The 14,364-nt window shown below is 27.6% G+C and overlaps 1 protein-coding gene across 1 annotated transcript; it reads right to left on the reverse strand.

Annotated features, from left to right (window-relative positions):
• Window positions 1-6,271: 6,271 nt before the first annotated feature.
• On the reverse strand, window positions 6,272-12,913 carry LOC113382233 (long-chain-fatty-acid--CoA ligase 4-like; the record flags this gene model as incomplete). Its single annotated transcript, XM_026620743.1, is given in 12 exon segments — window positions 6,272-6,426; window positions 6,581-6,865; window positions 7,047-7,200; window positions 7,268-7,377; window positions 8,096-8,268; window positions 8,489-8,672; window positions 9,369-9,546; window positions 9,646-9,758; window positions 10,173-10,424; window positions 10,875-11,052; window positions 11,554-11,769; window positions 12,778-12,913. Coding segments are annotated over 12 exon segments (2,134 nt in total), but the record flags the coding sequence as incomplete, so codon positions are not given.
• Between the last annotated feature and the right edge of the window lie 1,451 nt (window positions 12,914-14,364).

Here is a 14,364-nt window from a genome sequence, read left to right on the forward strand (position 1 = left end):
TAACAAAGTAAATTTGTAATTTGTAACAAAATACCATCAATTTAGAAATTACCTCAGGAGGGGTGCTAGGGCCCCATCAACAAACAAGTAATCAATGCAAAAGTATACAAAAGAATTTCAGATTGACTATTTATGGAATTGTAATAATATAAATTACTTTCAATATTTTTGATACATACGAGATGTACAATTTTTATTGATTTAGAAAATGTATAAAAGGCACATATATAAATAAATGAAAAAAAAAAATGAATCAAAATGTTTTCCCCATAATAAATTAAATAAAAACATAGTTTTTTACACATATGTCTGCCATATTAATTTAAAATCTTTTATTTGCATAATAGTTGTAATTGTATAAACAAAAAATATATTGTATTTTATGTATTAAACATTAATAAAGTATACATGACTAATGACTCAAATATTATAATATAAACGATATTTTCAGCAGATATATGTATATAACTATAATAATAATGCACGAGCCAAAAAATATTCCAGTAAAGTATATACAGACTGCTTTATAAATGATATCGGATACCAAAGAGACAAATTCTCAAAGCACCTTTCAATTAATTTCAATCAAATATAAAAAACAAGCATAAAATATATTATTATTGAGAAAAATTATTATTACAAGCATAAAAAATAGCATGTAATACAAACTGCGTCAGTAATTGTAAATGCCGTTAAGAAAATAAATTTTAAGTCGTATCTATTTATTTATTTCTATTGAAATTATAGGTTCACTAAAGATGATAAACAATATTGTGTTGAAGTAAAGATTTTCAAAATTATTTGACTGCTTTAAATTCAAAATTAAGATAATTTTTATACATATAACTTAATACATATAGATATATATATATATATATATATATATATATATATACACAAATTTAGTGTTCAATCAATTTTAAATCATAATTAATGTTTTCTGTTGTTTTTCCTGGTTTGGTATGTATAATTTCCTCCTTTTATATATTTATATTTATCATCAACTGTGTATGTTTTTTTAGATTACTGAATGATGACACACATCAAGTGTCGAAACGTTTAATGGAATAAATAATTTTATTTAATCTTTTTTTAATTCGACGTTCGGACTGCAAAAATATTACAAATATATATATATATATATATATATACATTTATATATATATATACACACATATATATATATATATATATGTAATAGGTTGTCAAATATCTCCCTTCCGCCTTTTTCTATTATAAACCAAGAGCAAAAAAGCGGAAGGGAGATATTTGACAACCTAATATAAAAGATAAATATTGAATATTTAAAATATTATAAATGCATAAGATGTAATACGATAAATGCCTGTATATATCAGAAATATATTCTTTGACTCGCTTTGTATAAAACATGCTTTGCACTTACATCGTTAGATATCCTCTACAGCAGCTCCCAGGGCACATAGTCATTACTCGAACGACCTCTGGAGCAACTGCCAGAAATCTCGATAAAAACTCACTTCTTTAAAACCACTACATAACTTTGTCATTTACATGACATATTGCAATTGTCCGAGTAAAGTCTTTACATAATACACAACACACGATTTATGTTAGAGACTTTCGTGAATTCAGAAATCGATAATAACAGATATGAGTTGGAAGTGATGAAGTATAACCTACAAAAGCACATATATAAATGATACATTTTATATATATTTTATATATAAATAAATAAAGGATACATGGAAGCTGTAAATAAATTGTTTAATTATAAAATTGATTCAATATATTATATCCTTATCAAACTATTCAAGCACTTCCAAGCATACCCATTTTTTGGCTTTTAATTAACGTTTCACGATAAATTTATTATATCAAATTGATCTACTAAATTAATTACACGTTTTGATGTACAAATTAACAAAATCCAATCAAGGATTTAATTAAAAACCCCTAATTAATTAACCCGACCGCATGTTAATTCACGAAAATCTATTTGACAACTGACGCAATTGAAGTTAACAACATGTGTCAAAATTTTATCGTCATTAGTATAATTAAGAGCGCGAAATTCAAACTTTAAATTTAAACTTTGAAAAATTCACTTATATTCGCCAAAAGTGAATGGATTTGTTTGAAATTCAAATCTACATTTTTTTATTTAAATTTTTAAAAGAAAATTTTTCGAAAAAAAATTTTGGGGAAAAAAATTTTGAAAAAAAAATTTTGGGAGAAAAATTTTCAGAGAAAAAAATTTGGGGAAAAAAATTGATCTATCACATAACCAAAGACCATACACTTTACTTTTTACCGTATATATTCAAATCTTATTTTGGGAAAAAAAATCGGGAAAATAAATCGGAAAAAAAATTTTGGGAAAAAAAATTTCAGGAAAAAATTATTTGGAAAAAAAATCAGTTAAACTTGAATGCAAACATGCCTTATTTGTGTAGTAAGTTGCTGATTTTTTGCTAACTTTATTAGTAAAATATTCGAATTTATATTTTTTTAAGTTATCAACATATCCAGCAAACAACACACTGCAGTTTAAACACTCTAGCACAAACAACAAAAACATGCTAGGACCACAAAACCAAATTTTCAATCACACTCACTTGTTCCTTTTGGCGTATTTGCTCAAATAGAATAAAAAGTCTGGATACAACCACACTTTTGTGTGTCTCAAATGCAAAATATCACACATTTTTCACTAATAAAAATAAATGTACTTTAACAATAATGAGGATATCCTTGTGCAGAAGATAAAAAGAAAGAAGTTTTAAACTTGATTTTTTTGTATAAGTTAAAGTTAAGGAAAACTGACAAATATTTGAATAAGTATTTTAATAAAAATGAACTAACACTTTTAATAATAGTATATAGATTGAAGTGAGTGAAATATGTAACTGTAAATATATAAATTAATATAACTAATACTAACTACAATTTGTGTTGATTCACATTTGTAAAACACTGAGAATTTTTGAAAAAAATTGACATTTTTAAAAACATTGAAATTTTTTGTCTCGAATTTCTTTTTCGGAGCAATCACGCTACGCGTCTGTTTCAGAAAAGAAATACCGAAGCGCGTATGAGCCGCGACGCAGTTTCACGGATAAACTTTAGAAATATTAAGAAAATGTATACTTTATTATTAAAATCTATAAAATATAAGATAATTTGATGTAACGGTTTTCTCTCTCAAAATAGCCAACGAACATTTACACCACATTGGCTTATTGTCACAGCAGGGATGTCGATAGGGATTTATATAGAATATTCTCACATCACGTGCTTACTGGGTTGTGCACAAAGATTAATGTTTCATATTATATATTGATGATGATTTTAAAGCAAACTGAATTGCTGTAGATCATATGATGTAGAAAAATTAAAACAAATTAGTTATAAACATTTTGTCTAAATATCTCATTTACATTGGAAGAACAATTCAAACAAACAAAACAATAAATAAATAAATGCATAAGAATTTTAGAAGTGCAACTTTTAGAAACTAATACAGATTATTTAATTTAGTGCAAATAGAAGTGCAAACTGGCGAAAATTCTATTTGTTTGAAACAAAGTATTTAAAAGGCACAATAGTTTTTTTTAATAAACATAAGAATCAGTTGCAAGTCTTTATGAATATCCGTTAGGAGTAAGATTATATTATCTTATTTAAAAAAGTATACAGAGTTGCTGTACGTTGTTTATGATATTAGAGGGGATAGTATAATACTTTATTTTGAACGCACTTATATACTTTAGACAAACGGTTTAAATGTTAAAGAGGCGAAATAAATATTTAATTTTAAAATTAATATTATTATTTGAATAATGCACATTATACTATAAACATTGTCTTTTATGAAAATGTAATTATTTAAAAGCAAAAAGTATATTATTCAATTTTTACTTAACCATCATTTGGTGCAGTGATTAATTAAAAATAACAATATTGGTTACGTAATATGCCAATTTAATTTAATATAATAACATGATCGTAACTTTCGGAAGCCTGGGCATTATTTGTCCATGGTCAACAAATTTCCACATAATGATTCTGGGCAAGATTTACTTCTTTGTCGAAGAAATTTTGCATAGGAATTGCAATCGTCATCTTCATTCACATCCAAGCCCTCAGGAGTTGAGGGATGTTTTATATAATCCTGAGGAGACAATCTCACTTATGTGAGGACATATTACTATTGTTACCTAAAAACAATAAACATATACTTGAATAAATATAAGAAACTAAAGTATAAATTAATACTGCTATAGATGTGAATATAGAACTAGTGGCGCATGGCATTGTGGTTTAAGGCTCATTTGAATTGAATGCTTTGTTCTCTCACTGCTATTTTTCACACTTCTAGCTCTTTGTCTCTGAAACAGTTGGGCCTGTCTTTGCCAAAATTTAATCACTATGTCTTCTGATCATTACGAATTAAATGTCTTTGCACTCATTGTATTTTAAAAAACAACTGGACCGACCTTTCCCAAAGACTAATAGGAAGCTAATGTTTTTTGAATCATTCAAAACATTTGAGCGGTGCTCCCGAAAACGTCGATAAAAAATTGTATCAACAAACATAAAAAATATGGATGTGTGCATATTTTTTAAAGTACGCCAAAATGCTCCGAATCAATTATTTTCCTAAGTTTCAAAATTTCCGAATAAAATAAATGATCTCAAACAATATTTTGAAGAATTACATGAAAAAATATAAAATTAAAAATAATTTATTTTTAAAATAAATTTTCTAATATACATTATTCTGTGATGTGAGATGTTTATCAGTAATGATCTGAACTACATTCTAATATACATATCATCTAATCATCAATACATTATCTTTCATAGTTTAAGTTATTAATAATTGCCATTAATATCCTTTCTGCAGGATCTTCATTGTGCAAAATTCATTATTTATACCAAAGTTCAGTCTTACAATATATATTGTAAACATATTATTGAATAACTGCTATTGTAATTATTATACTATAGCGATTGATGTTGTCTTGAACCATGCAATATTTAACATAAACATAAACAAAATCTAGTTTTTTTCTATATGTACAAACATTAATCTAATGAGCATACAATAATACCCATTATAGTTCAAATTTTTATATACATTGTCCACTAATATAAAAAAATTGTATATTACAACTCTCTACATGACAAAACCATACAAATAGATAACATTTACAAAAACAATTAATCAATAACATATAGGCTATTATATAAAAAAGATATATCCCTTACTCAAATTATCCCAACTTAAAATTTAAGGATAAAATGCATCTTCAATATAATAGTAAGAATTATACCATGTTTGATTGGTAGCGCTCTCATACTGAAAGCAACTTAACAAAATCTTAAAGTTCAAATTGATTGCTTATTATCTAATTATTTTAGTATGAGAGCAATTATCATATTAAATACTCATTGGTTAATAACAAAAATACTGCTAAGTAATTTATCAAATTTTAGCTGATTTTTGCCCCAAAAATAGAATAAGTAGTAATTGTGTGAATTGCACACTATTTGAATATAAATATTTCATAAATAATGTTAGTATTGAAATAAAAACCTAATAAAACAGATATATATATATATATATATATATATATATATATATATATTAATTTAGAAATATGAACAAACAACTTTTTCTTGCACTAATTTATTAAATAATAATTTTACATTCGTTTCGAGACTAGGTTTGTCCCATCATCAGCGTGTTATGATTTAAAATCTAAAATATAGAAATCTAAATTAGCATTATGTGCCATCCGTTACAAGTCGTTCCTTCTACCTTATAACACACTGATGATGAGGCAAACCTAGTCTCGAAACATTTGTAAAGCTGTTATTTAATAAATAAGTGCAAAAAAGAGTGTTGTTTGTTCATATTTCTAAATGAATATATATATATATATATATATATATATATACACAGCAAAATGAATTTCTATGAACATATTACTTAAAAAATTAACATTAATACTGCCAAAGAGAGCACAACTTTCGTCTCTTTAAAGTGAGTTAGAAGTGCAACCAAAAATGTTTTTGAATCACAAATCGAATCTAATGCACTAACAACACAAACTTTTCTGTATGAAAGAATTATTAATAAAGGCATGTTTTTGTGATACTTAAGTTTCTCTAATAATTAGAATAAAAATGAATCATATACACAGTTTTATACCTCTCTCTACTGTAGGATAACCATATACTCTTCTTTTGTCTATGGATAAGCATATCTATAGTCCTCTTACCACTATGAGGCATACATTCTGTTGATATCCCCTTGATAACGTTCTTGAATATCCTTTCGTTTTAATTTAAATGCAGCTGTCACAAGACCCATGTCTGGGCTCCAGACTTCTGTGCATAATTTTACAGCTGCAGGCACTTCAAACTTTTCCAATTTACCTGCAATCAAATATTACAAGTTAAAAATGATCACCTTAAAAAATCTTATCATTGCTGATTGCTGAAAAACATCTATTAATCTGAACTCCTTATATCAAAATAATGTATTTTATTAAAATTAACTTAATCCTTTAAATTTGTTTAGAGAACTTGCATTTCTTTCCATGTTCTGCTAATTCCTTAACCACTGCCCTCTCAATAGCTGGGCTAGTGCAAAGCTCTTCGAACTCCATTCCATCACCACCTTCTAAACCAGATCTCAAAGCCAAATCTTGCAATTGTTTGGGATTAGGTACAACCAAAGCAACTGTATACTGTTTGGTAGAGTCCCCATATACGCAAATATTTTCTACAACTGGGCATGTTTTCAATTCTGCCTCTACTTTGCCTAAAGAAACATATTCACCAGCTTGAAGCTTGACCAAATCTTTCTTGCGATCTGAAAATTTAATAATAAGTTATAGTTTGAACCAACCAAAATTATTTCCTAAATTGGATATAATTACTACGCTGTAATTTCTACTTAAAACCAAATATTCTATATTACACATTCTATTATATTCTATATTAAATATAATATTATCTATATAAAATATTCTATATTAAATATTATTTCTCACCAATAATTTTTAAAACGCCATCAGCATGGAATTCACCAATATCACCAGTCTTAAACCATCTCTTCCCTTCTTCATCATAGAAATCTTCTTGTGTCTTTCCAGGAAGTTTGTAGTAACCTTCCGAAACATTTTCCCCACCTATGACAATTTCGCCCTGCAAATAAAGAAAATAATTACATTACATGTTTGAAAAAAAAAATACCGCCATAACTTTGATGTACCTGAGGATGAGGTTTATTTGTGACTCTGTAATTGCCATCAATCCAATTTATTAATTTTATATCACACATTGTGGTTGGTGCACCTGCTCTGCCCATGCTCATATCATATTCTGAAATAACAAAAATTAAAATATACAATACACATGCAGTAGTACCCCGACTTACGAATGACCCGACATACGAGCCGCTACAGGAGCGGTTTGTTGCTTCGACATACTAGCGAAAACTTGTGATACGAGCTTCGAGAGAGTAAGAGTTTTCTTGAAAAATGTTAATAAACATATAAAATTTCTTGAAACAATGATTTCCCTGTCATAGAAATATTTTGGTTGTTTTATGATGGTAAATTATTTTATGGTCAGTCATTTAAATTATATATTAACATATATGAATTGTGCAGTACCGATTTGCCTATGCGAATATATCGAGGATTATTTTAATGTTAAAAGTTTTGACTATACATTAATAGTTATTAACAGCTAGCAGATTAACAGTAATTAATATTAATGTACAGTGCAGTAGTTTACAAAAAGTTTTAGTTTACAAAATATTATTAACTTTTATAGCCATTAGTAATCAATATGGTAAATTTATTTTTAATATTCAAACAACTTAACAAAAAACAGTGTTGGAACGCATTAATGGCATTTCATGAGAAAAAATGCTTTGAGATTCGTGAGATTCAACATTTTGTATGTCGCAGTGTCACTATATATGATTAGGCTATATTACTTGATGAAAATTTTTCTTTCATGCTCAATGAAATATTTACGAAGTTATTTGTAATAAAATTATGTGTTAATTCATAGCAAGTTAATAATAACTTACTGTCCATAACAGTAGCACAAGAAGTAGTTTCTGTAAGTCCATATCCTTGAATAACATTTGCACATAAAATATTTTTTATCTGTTCATGAGTATCTGGTGATAGAGGGGCGCCTCCAGATAAAATTAAGCGTACACGACCTCCCAAAAGAGAAGTGACTTTGCTAAATATCAATCTGCATTCCAAGAAATAAATATAATTAAAATTAGAACATTATGAGAATTAAATTGATAAAAATAAATTGGAATTATAATAAAAATAGTGAAATGAGGATATGATCATAATGATGTATCATATATATGCATTGTGAATTTTTAGATTATAATTTTGTGAATATACTTTTGCATTTTACAAAATGATAATTCAAATTCTTGAAACTTTTGTTGAATACTAACTTGTCAACAATTGGAGTTGAATAGCCTCGTCGAACCCATTTACTCTTATAATCATATGCAAATCTGAATAAACTTTTTGCAAATGAACTATTTTTATTGACTTTTTCTGCTATGCCTTTTGATATCCTGTCCAGAATTAATGGAACCGCAGTCATACAAGTTGGATGCAAAACACTGGCATCTCCTGAAAATATTTAAAATAACATTTTTACATATTAAATTTAAGTTTTGATTTATATCAATGAACATAGCTTTGAAACATTTTTGACAAAAGTAAAGAGTTGCAATAAAATTAGCATTTTGTTTTAAGGCAAGTTGCTATTTAGCTAAAATGGTCAACTGTTTATTTCGAAAATAACATTTTTGCTTTCACTAAAATATAATAATAAATACGATTTCCAATTAATATCTTTCAAATTGTCATTCTTATAATAGCTGTAATTGTATAAATGAAATTATTTTTTGTACCACATTTCATTTCAAGTAATTCGGGTTCTAAAAATGTATTTTATGTAAGTGTGGACGCCAACGGTAATTAGTAGATATATCTGCAAAACACCCAAAAATGTACTCGTAAGGTCAAAAAATGACTTGCATACCTGCGCATACGCACACGCTTTCTTCAAATTTGGTTATATTCGATTCAGAACGACTTGAAACGTCGAGAAAAAAAAAAGTAAATAGATTTTTTCCCCGAAAACAAACTACTCCATAGGGAATTTAATAAATATGTGGATGGTTTATTGTTTAAGCAAGTACTCAAATTTCGAATCAATAAATTTTAACAACAATTATATAAATAAAAAAAATATTAGATATAAAAAATGAAAGAATATGATATATCTAAATCATAGACAAAAATATTATATATTAACCTTACCTTTAGTGCCTCTCTTGATTTTACTACTCGAGTCAATCATAGTCAATGGAGTTGAATATCCAATTGGTACACCAGTTAAAAGACAGACGGATTCCGCCAAAAGTTCGAATACATGTGCCAGAGGTAGAAAACCAAGCAATACATCATCAGGATAAATATCGACCACATCACAAAAGGCCTGGATAATTCATAAACAAAAATTATTATAACTGAAATATTGACATAGTATAAATTAAATTATTGCAATAAACATATTGATTCAAACAATCTGTTATACCTTAATAGTAGCAATTAAATTTCCGTGTGAAAGTATGACACCTTTAGGCACACCAGTAGAACCAGATGTGTACATGATAATTGCAGTATCCTTTGTGTTTGGGCTACAGCATTCTGTAAATGTATAAAAAGTAATTGGTAATAATTAATACGAGTTTTAATTTATTTATGGAAAATTTATTTTTATTTATTGTGATCATTTATCTATCAGTTTATATAAATTTGCTTTTTGATTATCACAGCTGTATTACATATTATTTGGCCAATACCTGATAGCCTATTGAATAATTGAAATTAATCTGTTCTAGCTATCAAAGATTTAATTATAGAGGTTATTGTTGATCACACTTCGTAGATCATTCGTCATATACCTTGGTTCCTATACATTAAAATGAAAAACACGTAGTATCTATACATTAAAATTAAAAAACACTTAATAGGTTTATTTCTCAGTAAATAGTAAATAGTAATCCAGATTACTAGATGACCAGCTTTAGATAAAAAGCTATTTGTTTATGTTCTATTTACCATGAGTACTTTGTGATCCAAGCTTGACAACTTCAGTATATGAGATTATATTAGTATTTTCCTTATAGCCGGTCGTATCAGTTGGTTTTAACTGATCTTCCATATATATCAGTGTTTTGACTTTGGGAGTTTTAGCTAGCAGCTTTTTGAACTTTGGCAATAAATCATGCGTGGTTATCACAGTAGTAACTTCCGTTTCATTAATTCCGTGAATGATTGCTTCGTCACCCAGAGTTGCATAGATTGTGACAACTGTAGAATAGATTTTTTATGAATTTCTTTTGGATTAAATATAACCAAAACAAAAAAAAATATTCTCTCTCAAGAACAACTAGGGTTTTAATTAACTTAAAATGCAATTCTTTGGAATATCAAACATACATATATAGTACACCATACATAATTGAACTATTAAATTATATTTTAATCTGGCATTATAAAAGTAAATAATTGGCATGTGCATCATGATAGTATAAACGCTAAATTATTTAATTAATTTGTGTAAAACTTTATTCACTTTTTTTATTTGACTCGAATCAAAACATATTCCTTCCCAATCTCTTCCACATTTCAGTCATTTTTTCACTAAAATTTATATCTCGCGAGTTGCATCTCCAATTTGACTCAAAAAATTTACCGACTCTAAAATCAAAACCGAAGTTGTATTCAGATTTTTAAGTTGTGAATTATAAATATACTTACCAGGAATGCTTTGCTTAAAACAACCATGTGCAGATATCATCCATTCCGCTCTTGTTTCAGCAAAAATAACGACATTTTCCCGTGGTTTGTTTCCTAATTCTCTCAAACCTTTGCCAAAAGATGTAGCGAGATGATCCACTTCACTAAAACTTTTCCATTTATAATCACCCATATTATACTGAAATAAAGTTTATCACCATTATTTATGAAAACCATTAAAAAAATATTGTATTTTTTCAAAATCAGAATTTAAAAAATATATATATGTAAGTAATAGAGTGTGTATGTTGCATGTAAAGAACTTTTTACAAACATTTATTAAACTTCAAGGAATGAAGCAAACTTTTTTTTAATGCAATAATCAAAATGATTCTATAATAACCGTTAGAACGTATTAAAAAATATATACCAAAACTATTCTTACCTGGTGGTACAAACTACCAATTGCGTAGTTGTTTTGAATTTAACCCTTTCCACTCAGATGCCAACGCTCCGACGGCAAAATACGTATTAAAACTGCATTTAGCGAGTGGAAAGGGTTAGATAACAAATAAGTGTTATCACATTTGACATAATTGACTAAATTGAGATATTGCGTATTGGGTATGCAATATTTGAAGTCGGAAGATAAATAAAGAAAAGTAGTACTAAATTGAGAGTGCAAAAATTATTTAGTTACCTTCTTGAAAACTCGGCCGTTGGGTTGCGTTTCATCCTCTTCGCCCAAAATTTCTCTAGTACCTAAACATCTTTTATTACCATGCGTCTTTGCAACAAATTTAAACATTTTTTCTAAAGTGTCCACTCCTTCCCGGAGCAGCCGAACATGATGTGACCTGGGCTCTCCCACTGCTCTGTATGTGACACTATTTTCATCCATGTGAACTTGTTTTGCCTAATAAAAAATCAATTAAATATAACAGTGATGAAAATATTAGAATACCGGAAAATATTTTGCATAATAATTGAGAAAAATGAGAAAATATTTCTCTCAAAGTATTCAGAGAAATATGCAGTTGTCATAAACAGAAACTACGTAGACTACTCTACAAATCAGATAACATCGCTATTACAAAGTACATATTTAAAAAAAAAATCCAGAGTGAAATTTTTATTAGTATTAGAATACACGTTCAAGCAAAATGTCGATTTGGATTAAAATTTAAAAAAATAAACCACGCGAAAATGGTCAATTTAAACATTTGTGCTATTATATTGTGGCAATATAATCTCATTTTTTGAACAACTGTAATATCTATCTTGCCTAAAAAATATTTTCCATTTTAATAATTTTCAAGGAACAGGGTAAAATATTCTTCTGATTCAGGCATTTTTCATTAAATCAAGATTTGTACTACGATGTAACTTTAAAACGTTTATTTATCAATGCAAATTTCCTTGTTGCTATCGGTACGCGTACAACGACAGATCTTTATTCACATACACGACGACTAATCACAATCGACCCGTATTGAAATGATTTCATCGATAGCGAATGACGTACAGTTCTGTCGTAACGCATTTCCGTTGCATTCGTACGGATTTACACCCTAGTTGCGCCTAAAGAAGTTTTACTAAAAAAAAAACATGTATATATGACATCATTAGCCGCGAGATGTAAGTTTAAACTTCACAAAATTTTTGCCAAATGTTGATAATTAAACATGTACTTTATTTTTTATTATTATTTTATATTTAATTGATAAATGTGCCTAAGTAACATGTGATTTTACTTCAAATATTTTATAATAAACTTAACACAGTTAAAAAATTATAAGAACAAATCTATATCTAGTAAATAGTGGGTCCATGACGAAGTCCAAGGAGCCCACGTCACAAAAAAGTTTGGAAACCTATGGCGTATACTACTAACAAGTTAATATTATTTCTCCCTTTCGTTTACCTTTGGCCTTTTGGCGAGTTGCCTTTGTTTCCATGGTTGTTGAAGAACCAAATATACTGGAAATGTTATTATATCACAAACCAGTGCCAATGCCTTGAGGGCACCCATGGCGGAAGACACCCACACGGAGTCCATGCTAAAATTCATAAAACATATGTTTGATTAATTTGACATTACGATGATTTCCTTAGTCATGAGACAGACATTTAGTAATATTAGCTTTGAGAGCAATAACGATGTGCCTCTAATTAGCAGATTTTTAAAGAGACAAAATACTCAAGAATTGCGCATGAGTACTAATTTAATAATTTGTTAGTTTTAAGTAAACAAGCGTTAAATCTTAGTAGAATATCATAACGTAATCGGGCTGAAAAGTAGTGTTATTGTCGTTCTAACATTCTTAGACAACCAATTATTATGCATTTGCTATTTTTGTGCAAATAAAATTACAAAAATAAAAATTGTTTGTCACATCATTAATGTTTGTAATCAAGCAAAATGTATAGTGAATTCAGCATTATTGTAGAATAAATACAATATACAATAAGTTTAATCAATTAAATTGAGTGTCAACTTCTCTCAGTTTATATTTAAATATCAACTTCTCTGCCATTATTCCATTTTGTTTAAAAATATACATATAATACCTATAGCAATTAACGTTATTATTTAATACTATTAAATATTAGTAAAGCAAAATAAATTTAAATGTTACATTGGCAATTGCTGCGACGTTTATTTAATTGGTAAAGATAAGAATGCTCATTAATATGAAAAACCTGGCAACTTTAAACATTGATTAGATTAAATTCTGCATAAACACAATCAATACGTAAACATTAGAAATAAATATTCAATATGTTTTCACGTATACGGCGAGCGGCGATATTAATTGGAAATAACTTAAAATATCAGCTTTAATATATAACATGTGCATATGCATTAAATTATATTATAATTTGTTTTATTATATTATTACTAAAATTATTTTGCAATTACATTATTTAGATCTCATATATTTGTTTACAATGTTTCAAAGATGTACGAACTTTTAAGAATTTAAACTTTTTGCAGCATAGCGTTAGTGCATCGATTTCTGCGCAGTTATACGAAATTCTTACAGAAACTTACAGAAATAGTAAAATTTTTGCGCACAAAAAGACTTTTTTTTAATAAATTATAAAATTAATTAAAAGTAAAAGCTTTAAGATTACTCGATCTACACATTTTAAATTTTTATTTGGCAAGCGTAGCCCATAGGTCTGTGATGAAACAAACAAGAGTTATAAAAATCGTGGAATTTGATTAAATGAAAACGAAAATATTTTAATCAGCAAATTTAACTGCTGTAATTGCAATTGAAGGTAATAGTAAATTCAACCATCCGATACAGTCACGAAAGACATAATAAGTATACGTTCATTCATTTTATATAATAGTAACTACAAATTTATATTTAGCAAATAAATTTTCATAACCATTTACATGCAAGCAATTTTATCGTAAGCAGCTTGATTTTTTTAATCAAAAACGGTAAAATAATACGTGTTTGTAATTGCTATTGAAATTATCTTTCAATAAATTGAC

Source organism: Ctenocephalides felis, unplaced genomic scaffold, assembly GCF_003426905.1.
Source record: "Ctenocephalides felis isolate EL2017-DRISC unplaced genomic scaffold, ASM342690v1 CF-g0.4_SCAFFOLD_03375, whole genome shotgun sequence".
Taxonomy (NCBI): domain Eukaryota; kingdom Metazoa; phylum Arthropoda; class Insecta; order Siphonaptera; family Pulicidae; genus Ctenocephalides; species Ctenocephalides felis.